A 24,337-nucleotide genomic window follows, 5' to 3' on the forward strand; every position below is an offset into this window, starting at 1 on the left:
AATGCTTATCTCCTTCTCGCGCCTGTTAAAAAGTCACGACGTTCATGTATATGCGTGTACGTGCGCATGTTTGGGTGCATGCCTACGTATGGAAGCACACTCACCAGTTTTGCGTTTATTATCGTTCCTACTATTTCTTGTGAGAACACGGTACAAAGAAAGGAATGAAAGATGAGGCCGTAGATCATTTAAAATAACAAATTTTTGCAATCCCGTTTTCAGATCATATTTGTTTTTCTTTTTTACGTTAAATTAACAAACAAACAAATGTGTGTATCTGTGTGTGTCAGAAGAGAGTTAAGTACAGGTACATTCTTTTTTTTTTCTTTTTTCTTTTTTTTTTTCGTTTTTAAAGATCAAAGCCAGTTCTGGTTAGAATTTTACAATTTCTCCTTTCAATATTACACCAATTCAGAATCAAAGAAAAATTTTATTCCTATTCTACATGTTCGTTTATGTATAGTATAATTATATATATTAATATTATATGGCAAAATATATATTATATATATATATATATATATATATACACATATTCTTAAATTATAAATATCTAAAAGCATAAATATCTGAAGAAACAAAATTCATATATTATTATGAAAATTAGGAATATAATTTCCTTTAGTAATAATATTAGATACATAAATTAATGTATATGCCCTTTGTAAAAATTCCTGTTCCTAAGGTATTTATTATACTAGAATTAGAAAACTATTGGAACGTAGTTGACCTAACGTTTTCTTTTTCTTATTTGCTTTCAGGGAACGCCGCGAAGCGGAAGTCCGTGAATTAGAGAAACGCGAACGCGAGGCGAAGATGGAACGGGAGAGGCTGGAGAAGCAAAGGGCCGCTGAGCAAGCGGTTCACAAACATTTCGAGGAGTCCCTTAGGTTGGCACAGCAAAAGGTGAGTTCTCAATGCCATCGTCGATAGTTCAAAATTCGTTCAAAATTAACGACCCGATTCGTTCCACGATATAAAATATATATATTCTTTCTATCGAATAATAGACATCGGAAAATTATAAAACTCGAAACTTCGGATATGAATAAGAGCAACAACGAATAATAAATAAAAGAGAGAAATAGAGATAAAAGGACACATAAGTATGTGTCATTGAGAGAGCAAATTTTTTTTCTTCTTCTTTCTCCTTTGATAACCCCCACAAAATACGACGATAACATTTCGACTTTAAGCGACGGCCCGATACGCAATAATAAACGCTTGGATTCATTTAACATATCGATTAAATTCGATCGGAATGAGCGTCGAAAGTGCACTCGATTTTTTTCTCCTGACGTTAAAAAAAAAACCGAAAAAGAAAAAAGGAATAAGGAAGAGGAGAAAGAGATTCTTTATCCTCATCATAAAGCGTTTAAAAATCACAGACCTTGCTCGTTAACGAGCGTTAAGTTTAACAGATTATACCGCATCGTCGAATATCATGAATTATACTTGCTAGTATTCTCTCTCTCTCTCTCTCTCTCTCTTTCTCTCCTTTTGTTCCCTTGAAAGAACGAGTAGGAAACGACGAGTTTTAACGGGCGGTGTGCCGTTTTCCTTCGCTAATTATCCCATCCATCGTTCCTTGGTCCCTTCGTGAAAGGAGCTGAGTACAGTGACGTATAACGGGTTAATGACGAGCGGCTCGGTATTACTCTCTATCTTTCTCTCTCTCTCTCTCTCTCTCTCTCTTGGGATCCACCTACACACATATATACACTCATACGAATGTATAGACCCCTTCTCCCATCAACGATAGTTACTTTTCAATTCGTCGAGGGAAAATTATTCGAAGGGATCGATTCGATTAACGTTCACGAAGGAAAGGGGAATCCTATTTGAGTCACCCTTGTGTTTAGAAACAAAAGTTAGAGAGAGAGAGAGAAAGAAAGAGCAGAGAGAGAATGGGGATTGGAAAAGATCCTCACTCATTGTTACATACACTCACACATCGATAGCTTTCTTTTTCTTCTTTCTATGCTCCGGTTGTTGACGCAGAGTAGAAAGAAAGGGGGAGATAAGGGTGGTTCCCAGACACTAGATACTAACGTGGTGGCAGGTAGGTTTAGTAGTGGGGCCAAGAGAGGTAATCGATGCATTCCAGCACCTGCCCTTTGTGCGCGTTACGCTCCTGACAGCCGGCCAAAACCTGCCTCCGACTGTGCCTGCACCGGGTCTCCCCCTTTATATCCCCCTCTCTTCATCCTGCCCCCTGCTCATTCCCACCACTCCTCACTTCTTCTCTGCAAGTATATATATATATATACGGAACAGCCGTTCTCAACCTAAAATGTCTTCCTTTCGGTCGTAGATATCGTCAAAGATGAAAGCAAGGAGTAAATTAGTTCTCGTGCTTATTTCGATTATCCGTTTTTTTTCCTTTTCTTTTTTTTTTTTTTTTTTTTACTAGACGAAGAGGAAGACAAAATATGTAATATGTATAAAAAAAATATACATGTAAAAAAAAAAAAAAGAAAAAGAAGAATGAAAAAAGTTATCACCGATTGATTCGTACTCGTGCATGTATCGATATGTTCTCGATAACGAAATTTTCGATATTAGGATCACAAGTGGTCCTAACAGCTTGAGAATATTAAGCAAAACAAAAACGAAAAAAAAAGTAAGAAAAATTGGAAGATGGATATAAGGTGTGTAGATAAAAATCGTATTGGATAGAGATGAGAGACTCTGTTCACCGAATAACTGCGCGTTGGTACACCTTGCGAGTATACCAAGAGAGGGAGAGAAAGGTCCTTTCAGGTTGCAGCAGCCAACCAAGCAGGACTCTCTACCTACCTACCTATCTACCTATACCTACCTACCTACCTGGGCCTTCTTACAAAAAATGTCCTGCAGTCGCTCTGGAACTTTCGGCCGAGCTCTTTGCCAAAGTTAACCGTAATAATCATCATTATAATCATAATCATCCTCGTCGTCTTCGTCGTCGTCTCATCGTAGACATGAAATTCTCGCCTTGATGAAATAGCGAATAAACGCGCGATTATTACGAACGCAACAACGATAATTCCGATAGCGCGTCTCTTATCAGCGAATGTTTATCGTTTCTTCGTTTTAGATAAGCGACACTGTATGTGTATACGTGTGTGTGCATGCATGCGTACATATTTGCGTGTGTGCGCCTTTTAACGCTTCTCCCGTTAACTTCTTTCTATGTCGAGTCTCGGCTATCGATTATTGAGAACTCGACGAGTGTCGTTGAAAGATCGAGCTAACTTGTTTTTCTTGTTGTTTGTTTTTGTTTTTTTTTACTTTGTTTATCCGTCGTACATTGTCGTTCTTTTTTTTTCTTTTTTCTTATACGATCTGTGTGACGATGTTTCTTTATCGATCATTTTTTGATCTTTGAAAAAAGTGTATAGGAAGGAAACGAAAGAGAATACGAGAGGGTTCGAAGAAGATTGAAAATTGAGATTGTGATGTCTACTACGATAGAATGCATAGAGATCTTGCGAGTGTGTTTGCGTGTAAAATTTTATACCGGATAACGGATTTCTTCTGAGATTGTTCATAATTATCTCGTTCAACATACTAATGTATATTTTTACGAAGAAGAAGGATCGTAAAGCTGACTTTTTAGAAGATTAAAATCGAAGAAACGTCGTGCCAAATATTTTTCGGTGAGTTTAATTCGCGGTACAAACGTTCACGCGTTTAACTTTGAAAGCTTTCTGTTTTTCGTACTTTTTTTTTAGAGTATTTTTTATTGTATTTGCGTGTTTTTTTTTTTTTTTTTTTTTTTTTTTTTTTTTTTTTTTTTTTTTTAAAAGAAATTGTGATCAATGTTCAACGTGCAACCGATTGAGTCATCATCGTCTTGCGTATTACATTTTTTTTAATCTCTTCTGTTTTTCTTGCTTATTTGAATATATTTACTAAAATTTCTGGTATCTATAGAGTCAACTACTTAGTATTAGAAAGACATTATAATTCTGTTTACTCAAACGTCAGGGAAAGATTATTTCGAGTTAGTTCGTTCGATCAATTAATTAAAATTTACTATCCGATGGGTGGTACAGTAACGAAGTAAGTATCAAAGAATTTATTAAATATTTCAAATGGAGTTGAGTAGCTCGTAATTACGAAGTAATTACTTCTGAACTATCAATTGATCGGTGTTAGAGTCATCTAGAAAGTAAGTGTGTTAGAATTTTTGATACGTTTAGAAAGAGATGATTTATTACCGTATTTAAGTAAAATAATGACGCGGAAACGTTTTTCTTCAATATCTTCTTAATCTACGTCGAATACATTTACTCGAACTTTTATTATATAAAACGAGTCAACGACGTAGTATCAGTAATATATTATAATTTTATTTATTCTTAGGAACAAAATATTGGTTAGTTCGAATAATTAAAAATTCACCATTCGATCGGTGATACGATAGCGGGGAAGTAAATACCAAAGATTTGAAATACTTTGAAAGGGTGAAGTAGCTCGTAATTACCTCGACAAACCGTTTAAAATGATTAATTGATCAATGTTGAGTCATCTCAGAAGGTATATATGTGTCAGTATTTTTTGTACGTTTAGGAAACCAGAAAATAGAAGAAACGAAAAAAAAAAAGAAGTTCCTTAAAGTTATCTATGTAAAATAATGATGCGGAAACATTTTTCTTCTTATCTTTTCTTTAACCCTGTCGAGTATATTTAGCCAAAATTTTTATTACACAAATGCAGATAACAACGTAGATAACAATTAGAAATTTATTATGATTCTTTTTATCAAAACTAACAAAAGATTCCGAGTTGAATTCGTCCGAATAATTAACAATTCATTGTACGTCGATAACAACTCAACTCCAAGGTGTAATGGTGCAGGGAAGGAAGGATAGTAAGATGGCTCGTAATTATGGAATCTCGTTCAAGCAAAAGACGATTAACGATACGAGGAAGAAAAAAAAAAGAAGAAAAAAAAGGAGGTCGGGCGATAGTGTAAGTGGCACGCGGAGTTATGCGATCGTCTACGTTGATCCCGAAACTTTCTCGTTGTTCATCGTCCCGAAGCTGCATGGTATTTCTTCCCCTCTTTCTCCCCTTCCTGCTTCCCCCACTCCATTCCCTCTCTTTCTTTCTCTCAGTTAAACAACGGTTCGTCCTTTCCGCATGCACGCGCGTTTATAGTGGGTGCGCGAGCGCGCCTTCCAGGCGCCATTTGCAATGCAAAACTTGGCAGCACGAAGGTCATTAATTATGCACTCCACGCCGCGACGGGTACGCAACAATGGGCTCGACTGTTTTCGTTTCATGGTACGACATAAGAGAGCACCGGCTCGCTTCGATGTTCTGTGAGAGAAAGAGAGAGATAGATAGATAGATAGAGAAAGAGACCCTCTCCCATCTTCCCCATTTCTTTTCTTCGACGTCCTTTCCATCTATTATATTACGTTTTCCTTTTCATAAATATTTCTACGCCGAGAGCGAGTCTCTTTTATTAATCAATTTAATTCATTTTTTGGTTTGTTTTTGTCTTTTATTAGGGGGGGAAAAAAAAAAGAAAGAAAGAAAAAAAAAAGAAAAAATCTTACCAAAGTTTTTTAATCATCAGGCTGTACGATAACAATAATCAGCTGAACTTTTCATTTCGGTTTAAATCCCCCAAAATGACCAATGTTTTAAGTAATCCATATTTTCTTCGACAAAAAAAATATAGTCTCTAAACTCTGTTACATTTTCATGAAAATAAGAAGACATAAAAAGCATTTTTGGGTTCTTTGGGTCTTTGATATGTCCTTATTGATAGGATCTTTTTTTTTTTTTTTCGTAGGTTCGAACTAAGTGAGGAATGAGTTTTCGAAAAGTTTTTATTTCAGAATGACTCAAGAATGACCGTTAGGTCCCCTCGATGGTTTTTGTTGTCTATCGAATTCGAAGAAAAGGCAAGTTCTTCGTTGACATTTGATGTATAGATTGTCCTGATACATGGTCCTATGTAACCAATATTTAAAACCTTCAGGAATTCTTTTTTTCCTTTACCATTGATCTTCAAACACGACAAACAAGTTCCGTGGAGTCTTCCTTCCTTTTTCTTTCCTCTTTTTTCTTTTTTTACAACTTGGACTCTGTAGTCTACGCCTTCTATAATCCTTAGCGCGCAAAGTTAATTACCGAGTCTAATCCTCTCTTGGCAAGCCGATGCTTTTACGAGCATAACTCGTCTCTCTGTTCGTGACCAACACGCCTCCTTTCTTTCTTTCCAGCCTCTCGTGAACTCCTCTTTGCAACGCTCTGAGCATGCTACACGCACGCACACACACATACACGCATACTATGTACATACGTATTCACAGTTATCCGTGACGTAATGTAAGCACCAGCAATCTCTCGAGTGTGGTAGAAGTACAGCGTGAGATTCGACATTCACTAGTTCGAAAGAGCGAACGATACGAGGAAGACTACTCATCATCATTTGTATTACAAAATTACTTATCGGCTTTGTAACTGTTTGAAAGCACCAAAAAGAAAAAAGAAGAAGAAAGAAAATGATTTTGCCCTTTTGAACGTGACGTAATGACGAACACGATCAACTCAAATTTATTAATGTAGTTTAGTACTTATGAATTAGAGGAATAACCTAAACACCAGATTATTACGTTTGATCATTTCTGTTCTTGCAAATTCTTCACTCTCCTTCCTGATATGTAAATTAAATGATTGTTAGGCACACGTTATAATCCTCTCAACAAATCTTCAGAGACATCGAGCATCACCAAGTATTCCAAGGTCGTAGCAAACCTATATTCAAAGGTTAGATAGATGGTTTATTGCAGTTCAAGTCCACGTATAAAGGATCACGTAAATTCAAAGCGATAACAAAAGAAGTTTTCTTATTCCGTTGTCCTTATTCTTTCGAATCGTTTTATCTTTTTCGACAATTTCTCAATGAGTTCTCCCTTTCAAATATCTTTTTCTATTGTAACAGACGAAGGGTGATTCTGGTTTCCTTAAAAACCCTTCCAAGAAAGTTGGACCCCAAATGGTTCAACATTGCCCTCCTTTCGTTCCTTTTTCACCTGCCTACCTTTCACACACACAAAGCACTCAGAGAGAAAGAGAGAGAAGGAATACGTGACGTATCCTCGTAATTGGGAAATAAATTGTCGTGCGAGTGAACAGAGGAAGACGAAGTGGGGGTAGATAGATAGGGTAGGTAGGTAGGTTGATGGGTAGGTAGGAAGAAAGGGAAGGAGGGGTTGCCATTCTCGAGAACGTTTATCCAACGAACGTGTAATAACGAGCGGCTGAAAGTCCGAGAATGAGAAGGAGAAGGACAACGAAAAGAGAAGTATGTAAACGAGCGCATTCTGAGAATGTATAGGTACATACGTGTACAACTTTCCGTCTGTATGTCTGTCTGTCACTATATCCATGTCCTAATGTATGTGTGCGGTCTGTGTATATGTGTGTTATACGAAAGTATAAATAATTCATGACGTAGTAACGGTGGCGATGCAAATGAAGGAAAATGATGTGCTGCTGGCCCCTACGATCTTCGAGGAACCAACCACGAATGTAACGTCGTACCTCCTGCCATCTCTCTCGAGATGGCCTTCGATAAAATATTTTTTCTTCGAGTGACTATTGAAAATCTTTCAAAGTCATTTTTACGAGAAAGGGCGAATTAGTTTTTGTTTTTTCCTTTTTCTTTTATATCTTGAAAATTAATGTTCCCTAATTATAAATGTAATACCAATATAAATGGTATAGCTAATATATTATTTTATCAATAGTAATTTAAATCATATTTAAGTACATAATTTTTTATATATTATATATAATAATATACATCTGTATGTATTATAAATAGCTACTATATGTGACCATTCGCTATACAATTTTATATTTGTATTATATTATCAGCTGTTTACAGCTAATAACTTGACTGTTCTAATATAAATTGTATTATAAATTTTGTATTAAAATACTTTTTGTTAAACACAAAGAAAAATTATATGATAGGTGGTTAAACAGCTGTTACTGCCGTATTTCGTAGAAGGCCAGATTAATGATCTTCTTCCAAAAAGCTGGCCCTACTTAAAACTCTAACTTCTATCGTAAATCTTAAAGTTGGCTTTAAGAGTCACCGAGGATAGGTCAAGTTTCACGTCAATTAACGAAAGACAAATTCATCCCGATAGTATATCCTCGTCTTACAAGTTATACCTTCGTCTTGTTTCTTTCTTTTTTTTTTCTTTTTTTTTTTTTTCTTTTTTTTTTTTCTTCGACACGAAAATCTCTTACACAATCGCCATTTTGAAAGGCATTAGATAGAAATCGAACTTGTTTCATTTCGTTTAAAGTTCTACTTAAAGGCTGTTATCCGATTGTAAAATGTAATTTATCTAACAAATATTATCAACGATCAACAAAATTGTACACACATCGTTACATTTACATATACCATTATTCCATGATAAACGATTGAAAGTATTACTTCTATTTCTTTCTCTCTTTTTTTGCTTTTCTTACGAATAGTTCAAGTCTCAGCAGGTATTATCTTTCAATTCGATGAGACGAAGCGCGTGACGAGGAACGAAAATACGGAAAAGTCAGCAGATCTTTTTCTTTCTTTCTCTCTTTTCTACTTTTTGCTGACTGGGCAACGACGTTACATACACGCAAAAAGAAGAGAAGGAGGAAGAAGATGCTCGAGGAATATAGCGAGGAGCTTTGTCAGCACAACTTTGCTCTTGCTTTTTCTCTTAATTCTTTCTCTATCTGTTTCTCTCTCTTTCTTTCTCATATTTTCAATATTTCTTATGAAATTCAATACTATTTCATTTTAAATGCAAAAAATAAGAATAGAAACAAAGAGAAAGAGAGAGAAAGAGAGAATGTTTCTTTCGCAAAAAGTTTTGTTTATTATAAAATCATTTATCGTACGTGCCATTTTATTCGTCGAAACAAAACGAACAGACGCGAGTTTAATAAAAAATCCGTCTTTCTAAGCGATTAGACGCGTGTAAATACCAGTCGTTCTTTTTATCGTTAATAGACTATCTACTCAGCTGTAAAGAGTGTGTGTGTGTGTGAAAGAGAGAGAGAGAGAAAGAGACGAATGCGGCCCAATTCCACTCGTTCCTCGTTTCTTATCGCATATTATCGTATTCACTATCTGTTTGCCGTGACAATAATACGTTTAACTCTGCGATATACGTAAATTATATATATATATATATATATATATATATATATATATATATATATACGTGCTTGTACATATATATACACGTAACATCCATACACACATATATATATGATATATTCATATATAGCGATAAAGTATCGCAGCTTAGCTTCATTTTTGCAGTTTAGTGACGAATATATAGGACACCTGTTTTGTCTTTCATTTCTTTTATTTTCTTTTTACTTTTTTATCATTATAATTATCACTTTTTATGCTTTTCTTTTTTGTCATTTAAATTCCTTAGTCTTTTTCCTCGAAGAGAAAAATTCATGGAAGAGGAAATTCTTCCTATTCGTAATCTAAGAAACAAGTGAACGAACGGGTATATATATATATATAAATACGTATTCAAGGATGGCAAGAACAAGATCGCAAAATACGTTTCTTATAACACGAGCGACTTATGCGAAGCAGTTGCGAAGGTATGCATAATTAATATCTCTCTTACGTCTTATTATCCGCGCTTTTCGCTGATTATCACTAGCGATATCGCACTGCACGTTGTTCTAGATTTTCTCGTCCGAACGTCTACGTACTTCCCTTTTAAAAGTATACCGTTAATCATCCTATTGTATCGAATTTCCTTTTACAGTTTTTTCTCCTTCTTTTTCCTTTCTTTTTTCTTTTTTCTTCTTCTATATGATAGAAAGTATTATATTAAAAACGATTACGATTGAAAGGATAAAATAGAAATTCAAATATTTCCGTCTATAAGAATTTAAAACAATTACAATTAAATAATAAATTAGAAATATGAAAAATAATTCTCACGAGTTAAAATACCATTTTGATAATTTTGTATTAGTCAATCTCTCTTTCTTTCTCTTTCTATATAAGAATCGATTTGCGATTTAAAGAAAAGAAATGTCATTGGAAGGAGGTTCGAAAGTGATCGATGATCGCCGATTATATATATATATATATCGTTGTTTACTCGATAGCAACAAAGGGAATTGCGAGAAGTTGAGACGATGTATCGCGTTTCTACAATATCGCTTGCGATCTCTATGTCACATTGCGAGTGTACGTGCACGCCTGGCAGAAAGGCTTGGATCCGGTTATAAATCAGTACGATAACGGCTGGGTCTCTACCGCTCTTATTACTCGCGATAAAGGCTTGTTTCCCTATCGGCAAATAAAGCTTTTATCTCGCTTTCCAATAACGCGAAGCCTCCGCCGTTCGATGACCGATTAATCGAAATTCTGATCTCTATTCGTCGTTTGAATGAAGGATTTTTGTCGTTAGATTTTTTTTTCCCCCATATTACCGATTCATCATACTCCTCAGAAAAAGAATGAAACTTTCTGCTTTGGCAGATAACATAATTAAAAAAAAAAATAAAAAAAAAAAAAAAGAAAAGAGTTCAACTATCGTTGTTTAAAAAAACAAAGATGAAAGAAAGAACTTTGTTCAGTTGCTTTTCATTTAATACCCATAATCGGTCGATAATACAATTTTCTTCATAAAATATAGATCTTGCATCGATCGTGAAACATTTGTTGTTCGATTAATGCGAAGTAAAATAAAAGAAAAATTAATATCGTAGAATGTTCAGTCGTACTTCTAATCTAAAAATATTTTTCAATGGTAACTTCTGATTTCGTCGAAATCAGTTTTATAACGAGATATGCGAATCGTTTCCTCCTCTTTTCTCCTTCTCCTCCCCTGTCTTTCCCCCACCGCTTAACAGGTCTATAAAAATTCCTTGATATTTGAATCGTTGGATCGTGTCACGAGCATTTAACCGTCATATACCGTATATAGTCAGTCGTATGATTACGAGGCACTCGAGGACTTTACTCGAATGACTCAGATCGACTGGTCTCGGAGTAATCGATGCCGAACGAGTTGTGCTTTACCCTTTTCCTCCACTCCTAGTATTTCGCAGTCGAATTCATAAAAAGCGGTATAAAGAGAAATAAAAAGAGAGATAAAGAGAAAGAGAATAAACTCAGTTGAGAGTCATTATTTATCAACCGGAAGCGTCCGTTCCCGCGAGGGTATATATCCTCTCTGATGAATATAAAAGAAGAAGAAGAAGAAAAAGAAAAAAAATTCTATTTTTGACCTCGCTGAGAAGAAGAAGAAGAAGAAGAGGAGAGGAGGAGGATAGGAGAAAAATGCGACCGACATTAATGTTAATTAAGTGAGAACTATTTTTCTATGTAATCGACTAGATACATCTTCTTCCGCTTCGTTCGGCAGCATTAACGAGCACCTTATATAGCCTTCTTTGTGTTCGGACTCTTTTTCAGCCTGGAGAGCTCGGAATTTTTTTTTCTTTTTTTTTTTCCCCCTTTTTTTTCATCGTCTCTCTTTCTCTTTTTCTCTGTGTGCGTGTGGATGGATGTGTGTATATGGCATTCGAGCACTCATGTATTTACTTATCTCTACATAGTATTCAACGATGATGAACGATGACGCGGCAGCGAGGTAAACAAAACGTGGGTTGACACTCGCGGTTCGATTAGCATAGTAAGCCTTCGTTGAGGTTATAATTAGATTTACGCTTTTGTATAAGCGTAAGTCGAGAGCATCCTTCGCATGCTGTTTTTCTCTTCGAGCTTTTCTTAACAATTAGTAGCCGTCGTTTCCTCCCTTTTCCCTCTAGAAATTCTCTTCGACCTTGAAACGTGAAAAATTAGCATGGCGTTTCTAACGTCCAAACGCGTTAAAATAGCGCGCCCAAAAAGGTACGTTCACCTGTAAAATTCAAAGTTACCACGAAGTCCTTGAATTCGTGCGGTCGCTCGTTTGCATAATCTTTTCTTATGAGGAGCGATAACTATGCGAAAAGAATAAAACGTGTGAGAATGTTCGAGAGAGAGAGAGAGAGAGAGAGAGAGAGAGAGAGAGAGGATCACAGAGTTCTCGTTAATCTCTTTTTTTTTTAACTCGTTGCGAGCGCCTTGCGCAAGAGGAAAACGGGTTTTGCACATATTATAGATGGGGGCATATTAAAGAACTTAACGACATGATGACACGTGTACACTTATACGAACACATAGTACGTGTCTAAAGTTCCAAGTTTCTTAAGGCATAACGTAGAAGAATGTGGATAAAATCGGCATATAAATTGATCTTCGATCGATCAGCAGAGTAGTTAATAGTATTATCAATCGGTAACGTTTTGAAGGAACGAATCGTCTCGTCTAACCACGTAAATCGCTTTTGCCAATGAAGATGAAAGTGATTGGCAGTATTGATTGAAGTAGGTGTCTTATATTCCGCAGAGAAACTTGCAGTCGGCCTCGATGGCGTGGAACACTTTCATACCACTCCCACCACACGGAAGTAGAAGCCACGGCGGTCCGCATTCGGGAATGACGGCTCACGCCGGTCACCATCATCCTGGTGGTCCCGGTGCGACTGCGGCGCATCCGGTAACGGTGGCGCAACAGCAACAACGTGAACGCGAGGAACGCGAAGCGAGAGAACGAGAACGAGATGCGAGGGAAAGGGAACGGGAAAGGGAGCACCTGGTGGTCGCTGAGAGATTGCACAGGCAAGCCGAGGCTAGAGATCACGTGGCTGCTCAACAAAGGGCGGCTTATTATGCTGCCACAGCACCACCGGCTCAACAGGTACTTTTTAAATCTCCTTCTTTCACTTCTTCCCCCCCCCCCTTGTATTTAATCCTTTGAAAATGTCTAATCCATCTTTTGATGGCATTTGTAATTGCTTTTCTATATTGTTTAGGTGTCCCGACCATCAAGCGTACCTGGAAAAGTCGAATACCCACCACCACCGGCACATTCTAGGACATCGAAGTCATCGTTGCCGGTCGGTAGTCTTCACGAAAAAGCACCGTCAGTGGTGGGTCCATCGCACAGTTCGCTTCCAAAGGCTGAACCTAACGTGAGCCTCTTCAGTTATTCCACGTATCAGCCGCAGCCGTCGTATATGCACGATATCAAGGTAAAGAGCGAACAGCTCGGACAATCGGCGCACAAAACGTTACCGAGCAAAAGTGGCTTGGCTGGAGGACTCGAAAGGGATCATCATGGTAGGGAGGTATTGCAAAATGCACCTTCTTTGTTATCCGATCACAAGAGTTCCGTTATCGTGAAGAACGAAGGCAGAGAGTTACCGAAGGGTCCGCCACCGCAACAACACTCGCCGAGTCCGAAGATGATGCCGTACATGAACGTTCAGCCGGTAACACCGCAGCACAAGCAGGCTACTTACGAGTATAGGAGTCCAACGCAAAGTCCTCATCATCTTCATCATCTCGACGGCTTGCAAGGGGCAAAGAGCATACCGCAAAGCCACCACAGAAGTGGGAGTAGCGGGGGAGGTTCTACGACGACGTCACAACTACCAAGCTCTCACGGTCATCCACCACCACCACCACCACATTCGCACAATCGACAGTCACCTCATGCTCAACATCCTCATCAACCGGCCCACCCATCCCCGCCAGAGCCGCGTTATTTGAGCAGGTCCGAGCCTGGTCTACCTTACGCGACATCGAAATCGTCCTATCCTTATCCGCATCCTCACCCACCGACGGCTTCGCCGACTTCGCATTATGCCACTCCTACGGCCGTCTCGAAGCCAAAAGTCAGCAGTCCGGCGCCACCGCATATATACGGCAAGCCAAATTCCGGTATAATGACCGGTACGCCAGTTTGCAGGGCTTCGGAGCCCGCAGTCGCGGCACCGATACCTTTAACGTCGAAGGCCGGTAGCTCGCCTTACCAGCAAGTGCCTCATCACCATGGAGCGCCGCCACCTCCTTTACCACCACCGGCTCACAGTAGCAGATCCGTATACGATAATAGGGGTTTCGCTGGCTCTATGCCAGCCGCTAAACTACCACCACCACCTCTTCATGGATCACCACCTACGGCCGCTTCGGCGCCCCTTTCGAGGCCAATAGTTCATCCTGCCCATCACGGTAGCCCTCATCAACAGCCCGGTCAAACGTTGCAACACGCTCAACCGCAGATTGCCGCTTCAAACTTCCAAACTCAACCTCTAGATCTTGGAGTGGAAAGATCTGGTTCACCTAAGAGAAAAGCTCCAACGCCACTTTCCTGCGATAATGTTAGCGGACAGCCGGTTTCCTTGGAGGTCTGTAAGAAACGACGAACGGAAGAACCACAACCATTGTCCCTCCAATGCGTTGGCCCGCCCGTTTTGTCTAGGGTGAGCGAACCTAGTCCTCTCATTGCTTCGGCCGCAACTTCTATCACGACTGTCGTTAATACTGCGGCGTTGTTGTCACAACCGAGCGACACCACCCAGTCTTCTCAAGAACGTACGGTTGCGGCCGAGAGTCCGGCTCCTAGAACAGCGAGCGGTGATGGCTCAGTTCGGCCAGCCAGTGCCGGCAGCGTTAGCTCTTTTAATCCTACTAACGTTAGTGCGGCACCGAGTCCAGCACCTATACCAAGTCCGGCGCCATCAATGGCACCTAGTCCGGCACCGAGCGCTCCTGGTACACCTGCCAAAACTAATCCTACCACGGTCGATAGCGAAAAATCGGAAAGTCCGGCCCCCAGACCACCTAGCAGTACTAGCTATCCTGTTCATAAATTGAAAAAGGCTTGGCTTCAAAGGCATTCGGGCGAAGATGGCACGGAGGATACCACAGGCATGGTTGGAAGTGGTTCCTGTGTTACGTTACCTCTCAATATTTCTCAAGTACCATCGCAGCCACTCAATAACAAAGAACGCGAGCCAAGCTCGAATTCTAGTAGTACGACAACGACGACTTGTTTACCGAGCGCCGTTAATTCCATTTACAATATCGGTAGTATGGCAGTGAACAGCATCAACAAGAGCAAAGTCACTGCAAAAGGAAGTCGTAAGACAACGAATAAGGAACCTCTTAATGGTCACGCCACGGATACGAAGAATCTTCAAGAGGACTCATCCAGCAGCGACCCTGAACGAAAGTCGCCGCCGAAAAGAAAACCACCCAAGGTATCTATCATCTTTATGTTGCTTTTTTTTTTTTTTTCTCGAATAATGGTTGTTGCTAAAACGTATGCCTTTTCAAGTACATTTTATTATAATTATTATGTTTTATTATGTATTAGCATGGATTTGTATAAGTTTCGTGGAACTTTGTTTTGTAGACGTATTTTATCAGATATATTTTAAAAAAATATTTTATACAAGTGGTGCATGATTAGATTTTACATATTAAAAAAAGAAAAAGAAAATTAGTTGATAAAAGTTTTTATTACGTGGAATTTACAAGTTTCATTAGATTAGCCTCATTAAAACTTTTTTCTATATAATTGTCGCAATGCGAAATCGAAAGTTTTATATTTCGTAAAGCGGAAAAATAGATCGCCGGAAGATCCGACGTTACGTTTAAACTAACCGCTATTTTCGCGCCATACTAGACGCCATTTTCTTGTGGAGCTCAGTGGCGTACGTGATCTTCGAGCAGTAAAAGTGGCCTTTGTTGATTAGAGTGTAATTGATAAAGAAAGTGATATTAAAATAGTTCACAGTGCTGTTAATTATTGTTGATAACGCACTATGTATAATTTTCTTTATAAATAAATATGGTAATCTATTAAAATACATTAAATTATAACACTAACGTCTATAGACACTATACTTAACCTCTATCGCGGAACGTGTTCGATTTTACGCTATACTTTTTCCGTATTTCTTACTTGAATATAATAACAAAACATGATTACTATTGAAATTTATTATCTGAAATTATGTTTCATATATATTTTTGGGTAAAAATGAATTGATATTTTTCAAAATTTATACACGTTAATGAATGAGTAGAAGATAAATGTTCGCGCGTGCATCGTGAACTCTCTCTCTCTCTCTCTCTTCCTTTATCTTCTTTTGTATGTTTTTATTAGATCATTTATTAGCCATTTGAATGATTTTCTATAAAATATTGATTGTATTTAGTGGCTTCACATAATTGCAGCTACGAAAGCATGAACTTCCTGACTACTTAATAATCTGTGCCCTGTGGTAGGTAAAACGAAAGAAGGGAGCTGCACGGAGGCAACAAACTGCCGCAGAAGATCAGCGGAGACACAAAGAAGAAAAACAAAGCGTAGGGGCTGGAGCAGGAAGTGAGTCTAGCAACGAAAGCGAAGCTGGATCTGCTAGTGACACCAGTGAACAATTGGGAGTTCATCCTCCTCCGAGAGCACGACATACCACGGCCAATTCCAACAATTCCTCGGGAAACGGTTAGTTGACGTAGCTTGTTGTAAATGGACTTCCCATCAGGTGAACTAACTATTCACTTGCAGGGTAAGTGATACGCGTTTCATGATCATACAATTTATTCCTTTCTTTAAAGCTGTATGGGAAGTCAAAAATAAGAAGCAAAATATTTACGTTTTCAATTTTGGTAATTCAATCGCATATTTATACGCTCTACCAGTAGTTTGCTAATATGTTTTTCCTGACATCAGTCCGATGTGTCTTTCTCACTCTCTCTCCCTCCCTCCCTCCCTCCCTCTCTCTCTCTCTCTCTACGTACACACATGATGAAAATTAAAAGTTGATAACCGTGATATACAAATATATATTACAAAGAGAGCTTTTTAACACTGATATTGTACAATATTATTTAATATGATTTATTTTTCTTCTGATATACGTATTAATAAATCATTACCGTCATTGTTTTCTGCATAGGAAATAATAAAGACCTCAGAAAAAGAGGCAGAAAACCAAAGACTACTAAAGGTAACGATGCTGGAGGAGAAGATCAACAACCTCGTCAAAAAAAAGAACGTAGAGATGAGAGCACAAGTGGTGGTAACAGTGGACCTGGAGGAAGTGGTGGAAGGGGAGATCCCTTTCGAAGACCAGCTGTGTCACAGTTAAAGAAGACAGGTGAAAGCTGGTTACAAGATGACGTTTGTTTCTACGCTGCTCCAAAATTAGCGAAGTGTCGTGAATGCCGGCATGCTCTAACTAACGGCCTTAAAAATCTTCCTCAAAATGTCTTCTGTAGATTTTACGCATTTCGCAGATTACGATACACAAAAAATGGACAATTGGCTATAGCAGGATTTAGTGATCCGCATAAAGATACTTCTGAGGTAAATTTTTTATATCATTAATTTTACTTTTACATTTAAGTGGACTTTCTGAAAATTTTTATTCATCATCCTTCTGCAGGAGTGTGATTGATAACGGATACCACTGTGCTGTTGCAGGAAGATCTACGCCTATGGTTGCCGGGAAAAAATATTCAGGACTCGGACGATAAAGAAGAAAAATTTGAAAAGGATGAAAAAGATAAAGTAGAGAAAGTGATCAAGGGAGATTTAGATTTAGAGACAGCACATAGACTTCTTCGACAAGTTGGAGATCAATTTTGTGATCTTTTACATCAAGAGAAGGATGCGCTTCAGGAACACATGGCAGAAGGTTAATATTATTGTACAAATACGTTATGTGAAAATATATTATATGACAAGATATAATAATACAAATATATTTATATAACAAGATAAATTAATTTATATATAAAAGAAAAGTTTCACGCAGCAAACAACACATTTGCATGATATTGTTGTGTTTTACGTATATTATGTTAGATCTTATTAAAAACTTTTTTTTTTTTTCTTTTTTTCTTTTTTTCCCCCCGAATATTCTTTTTTATATACTTGCGTATATTTTTTTATTTAGCAATCATATATATGACAAAGCATTACAAAGAATTATTAATTTTAATTTGTTCGCATGTTTACACGCTTTATGTATTCGTTGTTTATTTTACTCTTCATAGTGAGTTCGGGAATTACAGACGGAATAGTAGCATGGAAACGAGTACTGCCAGGCGTACGAGAATTGTGTGATGTATGCGAAACGACACTTTTCAATTACCATTGGGCTTGTAGAAAATGTGGTTTTGTCGTATGCATCGATTGTTATAAGGTAAAATATATATATATATATATATATATATATATTTTTTTTTTCTCTCCAATAAGATTGCATTTCAGAAAAATTTAATGCTACAAGTAAATAAGTGATATTAGAATAAAATTTCTTGTAGGATCATAAAATTAAAATAAAAATATTTTCTCTTTTAGGGACGTAAAAATGGAACGATTAAGATCTGGGGTGAAAGTGGCAAAGACAGAGATGACTTTTCATGGTTATTATGTACAAATAGACAAGCTCACGAACCGGAACGACTCATGCTCACACAAATTATAGCCGGTGATAGTCTCTTGCGACTTGGGCAACGTCTTCATGACTGTCGATCGGAATGGGGAATTCCTCAGCATTGTGGTTGTTCGTTCGTTTCACCCGGTCAGCCAAACGAGAGTTTGAGAAATTTAATAAAGGGCGAGACAGTTTCTGTTCTTAATGGAAACATTAAGCAAGAACCCAAAGAGGAGAAAAAAATAAATGAATCTAACGGAGCATCGGAGAACAAAGTGAATGGCGAGGATAAGAATTCTCCATTGAATTGGTTGGCAGATGTGGCGTTGCAAAATCAAGATAAGAACGAAAGTGGATCGAGTTCGGATTCCGACGAGGATCGTGAGGGCAATTATTCAACCTTGAGAGAGTTATTAATTAGGCCATCCCACAAATCTAATGGTAATGGGTCGAGATCAAATTCACCAACAAATAATCCTGGTAATACCAATCCTCCTTCTGGAACTAACACTCAAAACAATATCACCAAATCTGGGAAGAAATCGAAAATGGATACGCTTGATGAAGTAATAACTAGCGTGATAGAGCACACCGTAACGAAAGAAAGGGAGAGTGGTGGACTGGACGACGATGAGAAACCAAGAGAATTGAAACATTTTGTACGAAGATACAAATGGACTCAGAGAGGCCGAGAACCATTACCCATAAGAATCATGACGTTAACGGAGAGCAAAAGTATTTATCCAGACGTACCACATTCATGGCTGTGCGATGGCAAATTGCTCAGGTTAAACGATCCAAATAATCCAAACAATTATAGAATTTTCCAAGATCAATGGAAACGTGGACAGCCAGTGATCGTCTCGGATGTAGCTAAATCCCTGGACATGGACCTTTGGCATCCGGACTCCTTTGCGAAAGATTTCGGAGACAAAAAAAATGATCTTATAAATTGCATGACTGGAAATTTGGTACCGAATCAACCGATGCGTAAATTCTGGGAAGGATTCGAACACTTTTCGAAACGACTGAAAGACGAGAGGGGAAATCCTATGCTATTGAAGTTGAAAGACTGGCCGCCCGGCGATGATTTTGCCGAATTGTTGTCAACACGTTTTGTTGATTTAATGAAAGCTCTCCCATTGTCGGAGTATACGCATCGACATGGTAGATTGAATTTAGCGAGCCATTTGCCCGATTGTTTTGTAAGACCAGATTTAGGTCCTAAAATGTATAACGCATATGGTTCGGCACTTCATCCGAACAAAGGTACCACAAATCTTCACTTGGACATTTCTGATGCGGTTAATGTCATGGTATACGTCGGCATACCTAAAGATACCGATAACGATGAGTATGTCAAAGGTAAGTCGCGCAGCAACGTCTTCTAATCAAATAATTTAATGGTTTCAATAATGTTGAAATATCCAATTTGAAAGTTTTAATCAAAGAATAAGACCAAAGTCTTAATTATCGTGTAAAATCATCAATTACATCATTGATTACAGAGGCATTAAGAGCTATAGACGAAGCAGGCTGTGATATTCTGACGCGTCGTCGTGTTCGCGAACGCGGCGAGGCACCAGGAGCATTGTGGCACATTTATGCGGCTCGCGATGCAGATAAAATTCGTGACTTATTAAATGCCGTTGCATTAGAACGTGGTGCGCGTTTAGAGCCTCATCACGATCCGATACATGATCAGAGCTATTATCTAGATGGGCCTCTGCGTGAACGATTATATCGCGAATATGGTGTCGAAGGGTAAGCTGCTAGCTTTTTTTTTTTATTCATTCACGTTGTTCCCATTAAATATTCCAACATAAAAGTTCTAATGAATCGCTTTTGTTTGTTCCTTTGTTTTTATTTCCTTATAGATACTCTATTGTGCAATGTCTTGGGGATGCCGTTTTCGTGCCAGCAGGTGCACCGCATCAGGTCCGTAATCTTCACAACTGTATCAAAGTCGCCGAGGACTTTGTATCTCCGGAAAATGTTTCCCATTGTTTCCATCTAACGCAAGAATTCCGTGAATTATCGGATTCCCATACAAATCACGAGGATAAACTGCAAATTAAGAACATTATCTATCATGCCGTTAAAGATTCTTTGACTGTATTAGCGAATGCCAAGGAAGAGGCCCTTGCCAAATTGAAAACTGGTAACGAGACGAAGATTAAAGAAGAAACGTAGCCATAGGCCCCTCACCGTGATCGTAAGATCCAAGAATCATTGTCTTGAATATAAGTCCTTCGCGTCTTGTCGCGAGAAAGTTCTATTTGCTTCGAGTTCTAGAAGCTATTCATGGAGAGTGAGAGAGAGAGAGAGAGAGAGAAAGTTTTTAAAAGTGCGAGGCACATTTTAAAAAGAGTGAGAGAGAGAGAGAGAGAGAGAGAGAGAGAGAGAGAGAGAGAGAGAAGATTGTCGAGAATAATGCACTCCGAAGAGAGACAGACATCGCGTGGTGGTGTAAGAATTTGTTGTGATATTTGACGAGTAAACTCGCGTTTAATTTTCTACATAACATTGGCTGAGCCAATCGAGGTTATTCGTTATTTCGTTTGACTTCCGTTTCCTTTTTCTTGTTTATCTTTCTTATTTTTTCCTTATTTTTTATTATTATTCTTTTTTTCTTTTCTTTTTTCTTTCTTTCTTTTTTTTTTTTTTTTTTTTTTTTTTTTTTTTTAATCCCTATTACCCGTTTCCTTTTCTCCTACCCGAAAAACGCTATCGATGGACATGAAGTCCGTGGAGTTTTTCATTGAATTTTATATGGATCGGTCAAGACTAATGCCCGTGTCCACTTTACGATTGTGATACCAACAGGACTTTGGATCATACATTATTTGTAATTAATTATATCGTGCCTGTATTCAATACACACTGTCTATGTCATATATAAATGTAGATAATCGGTTATCGTATAATAAGATCCTAACTAGAATCTGTGAGAGATTTTGTCTAGACTTTAGAGATGATGCTGCTGCTGCTGCTGATGATGATGATGATGCTGATGCTGCTGCTGCTGCTGCTGCTCATGATGATGATGATGATGATGGTGATGATGATGATTATACATACCTTTGTGCAATTAGTTTGTCGATTAAATTGTTAGCTGGCTCGGTGAGATTACTCTTGAGTTTCATTATCGTGTGCTCCCATCATAATTCGGTGCTTTCGGTAGTGAATAATAATGATCTTGGCTCAACGAGTTCATTTGATCATATTTTCTCGCTTCTTTATATTGTGCTCCATATATATAGAAAAAAAGTATATATATATATATATATATACACATATTATGTGTATATATATATATATATGACGGGAACATGATAATAAAATACTGCCTAATTGATTCACTTTAATGCATGTGTACTATCGATCAACAGATTGCGTACATCTGTGTGTTTATTGTGCGGCCGACGTTACATCGTTGTTTGTACCTGTTTTCACAACTTGTGTCGACTAATATATACCTTACTTTAACGTGAAAGTATGCCGATTCGAGGAAAATACAAACTTTTGACAATTATTATTCGCTTATTCGAATATCAGAAAAGAAAAAGGTAATAATAAACGACGGACGAGAGTAAAAAAAAACGATAGAAATATGTAGGAATGATAATCTCTATTGGATTGGAACAATTACACATGTATGTAACAACACACATGCAGTTTTTGCAATTTCATTAAGTCATGTTTTTGACTTGTGATCTCCTATAGTCAACAACGGGAAAGATAAAACAAAATGAAGAAGAAAAAGAAAAAATACAAAGAAGAAATGAATCGAAACTGTTATTTTTATCAAAGTACTCGAGCCGTCTTTTATCCGATGAATGGAAAACAAAAACAAACAAAGGATAATGTAAATTGATATCGTAATAATGCTAACGATAAAAAAAATGAACTACGATAACATTATTTAAAGTGAAAGAAAAAAAGGAATAATATACAAGAAAAGAATGAAAGAGAGAAAAACAATGTAATAAGTTTCAAAGTGCCAATGTGAACGATGATGTGGAGACATCAAATAATAAATGTGTACGCGTTGTATATCTCGTAAGCGTAGGTAGCAAACAAGAGGAGTAGGAAGAGGAGGAGGAGGAGGAGGAGGAGGAGGATAGAAAAAGAAGAAACAAAGAAAGAAAACAAAAGTAAAAGATAACAAATGGTTAGTTAAGCAAAAAGAATCGCGCGCACCAGATGACAGGGCTGAGTTCCTATCACTGAAACAATTTGCGTCAAACAAATCACACATCGCGCTATTTACAGTGTTACGTACTTGAACAATTCTTTCCGTCTAATCGTAATGCGAGCGTATAATAACCGACTCCATCTTGAATTTCTCGAAAAAAAGAAGGCGCTATTGTATATTTATAGATGTTTTTGAAACGTGCGACAGACAAACAAAAAATTTTTCCGCGTCGCGATTTATTAAAAAAAAAAAAAAAAAAAAAAAAAAAAAAAAAAAAAAAAAGTAATAAAAAAAAAGTAATAAAAAAAGTAATAAAAAAAAGTAATAAAAAAAGTAAAAAAAAAGAAGAAGAAGATATAAGAAGAAAGAGAAAACATTACGTATTTCTGGCAAAAGAGACAATTTCTTGTTTTTTTTTTCTCTTTTTTTTTTTAGATCGTGTACTCCGCTAACTTGCGCTTTTATCGATCGAAAAATGTCAAGGACGGTACGTTGGAATAAGTAAAAGTGAATAAAAATAATGAAGAAAGGTTAAAAAAAAGAAAAAAACGGAGAGAGAGAGAGAGAGAAAGAGAAAGATAACCAGTGAAATCCTGAAATCCGCAATTTCTTTGATCTCAACATTTGTCTAGCATACAACGACTCGATAAAATAATATTTAATGAATAAATCTTAAATATCGTAGTATTACTAAGTGCGTTAATCTTATGGAGATGATAAGTATCAAACAACAACAACAAATTACCCTTTTATTGACCCTTCGAAGGAACATTGTATAAAGTAACAAAAGACGTACTCTGTGTATTATTGCTGCAGGCAAAGCTATTATTTTTATTATTATTATTAATTATTATTACTATTATGATTACTATTAATATTATTATTATTATTATTATTATATTATTATTATTATTATTATTATTATTATTATTATTATTATTATTAATATTATTATTTGTTCTCTTGCTACGTGTAAATATACATTTATACATGCATATATGTATACATATACATATATAAATACGAATGAAAATTTTAGAATTAAGAGGATACACACTCCACGAAACACGAAAAAATTACACTACGTGCGTATAGGTAGATAGTCCATTATACCATTTATTATTATAATTATTACCATTACTACGATTAAATATTATTAACGAAGAATACGATATCTAAATGTTGCTAAATATATCGCGGCGGAGCACGGTTATGAGAGAAAAAGAGCGACCGAGAGAGAGAGAAAGAGAGAGCGAGAGAGAGAGAGAGAGAGAGAGAGAGAGAGAGAGAGAGAGAGTAGAATATACATTAAGATAAAAAAATAAAAGTCGAAAACTTGTATGTGTCGCGAGTGCGCGAACCTTAGGGGATACGTATGTGCGCGTGTGTTTCCCATGTATGTGTGTGTATGATCATGAGCGAAAATTTAAGCCAGAAAAAGCACGAGAGTAAAACACAAGGGGCCGTGTTTGGGGGCGGAATGGAATGGATGAATTTACATGTACAGCTCTAAAAAAAGAAGAAAAAAAAAAAAAAGAAAAAAAAGGAAAAAAGAAGAAGAAAAAATATCCTAAAAGTAATCCACCCCCAGAGTCCCGTACCACCCCACCACCGGCCGCCCCTCAGTCATAGCAAGTTATGAACCGCGGGCCGGCAGGTCTGAGTATAATTTTTTGTACTGTGTAAATGTAAGAACATACGTTTGAATAAGAAAAATGTTTATATTATGAAAGATCTTGTCTTTTATTGTTTATAAACATTTCTACTATTTCTTTTCTATGTACGAGCGCATTCTCATATGCAC

General features: G+C 37.3%; 1 protein-coding gene across 10 annotated transcripts in view; it reads left to right on the forward strand.

Moving 5' to 3' along the window:
- The window catches only part of LOC124431148, a 238,284-nt gene extending 214,019 nt beyond the window's left edge, over positions 1 to 24,265 (forward strand). For 8 of the 10 annotated variants that reach the window (XM_046978661.1, XM_046978670.1, XM_046978667.1 and 5 more), the window contains 10 exons: positions 762 to 906; positions 12,428 to 12,796; positions 12,912 to 15,143; positions 16,177 to 16,396; positions 16,851 to 17,260; positions 17,378 to 17,591; positions 17,953 to 18,101; positions 18,260 to 19,700; positions 19,844 to 20,099; positions 20,213 to 24,265. In XM_046978661.1, coding sequence (XP_046834617.1) covers positions 762 to 906; positions 12,428 to 12,796; positions 12,912 to 15,143; positions 16,177 to 16,396; positions 16,851 to 17,260; positions 17,378 to 17,591; positions 17,953 to 18,101; positions 18,260 to 19,700; positions 19,844 to 20,099; positions 20,213 to 20,528 — 5,752 coding nt within the window. In that variant the 3' untranslated portion in view covers positions 20,529 to 24,265. The remainder of the gene's footprint in view (positions 1 to 761; positions 907 to 12,427; positions 12,797 to 12,911; positions 15,144 to 16,176; positions 16,397 to 16,850; positions 17,261 to 17,377; positions 17,592 to 17,952; positions 18,102 to 18,259; positions 19,701 to 19,843; positions 20,100 to 20,212) is intronic. The other 2 variants (XM_046978669.1, XM_046978668.1) reach the window with 2 other exon arrangements.
- The last annotated feature ends 72 nt before the right edge of the window (positions 24,266 to 24,337 follow it).

Source organism: Vespa crabro, chromosome 20 (assembly GCF_910589235.1).
Source record: "Vespa crabro chromosome 20, iyVesCrab1.2, whole genome shotgun sequence".
NCBI lineage: Eukaryota > Metazoa > Arthropoda > Insecta > Hymenoptera > Vespidae > Vespa > Vespa crabro.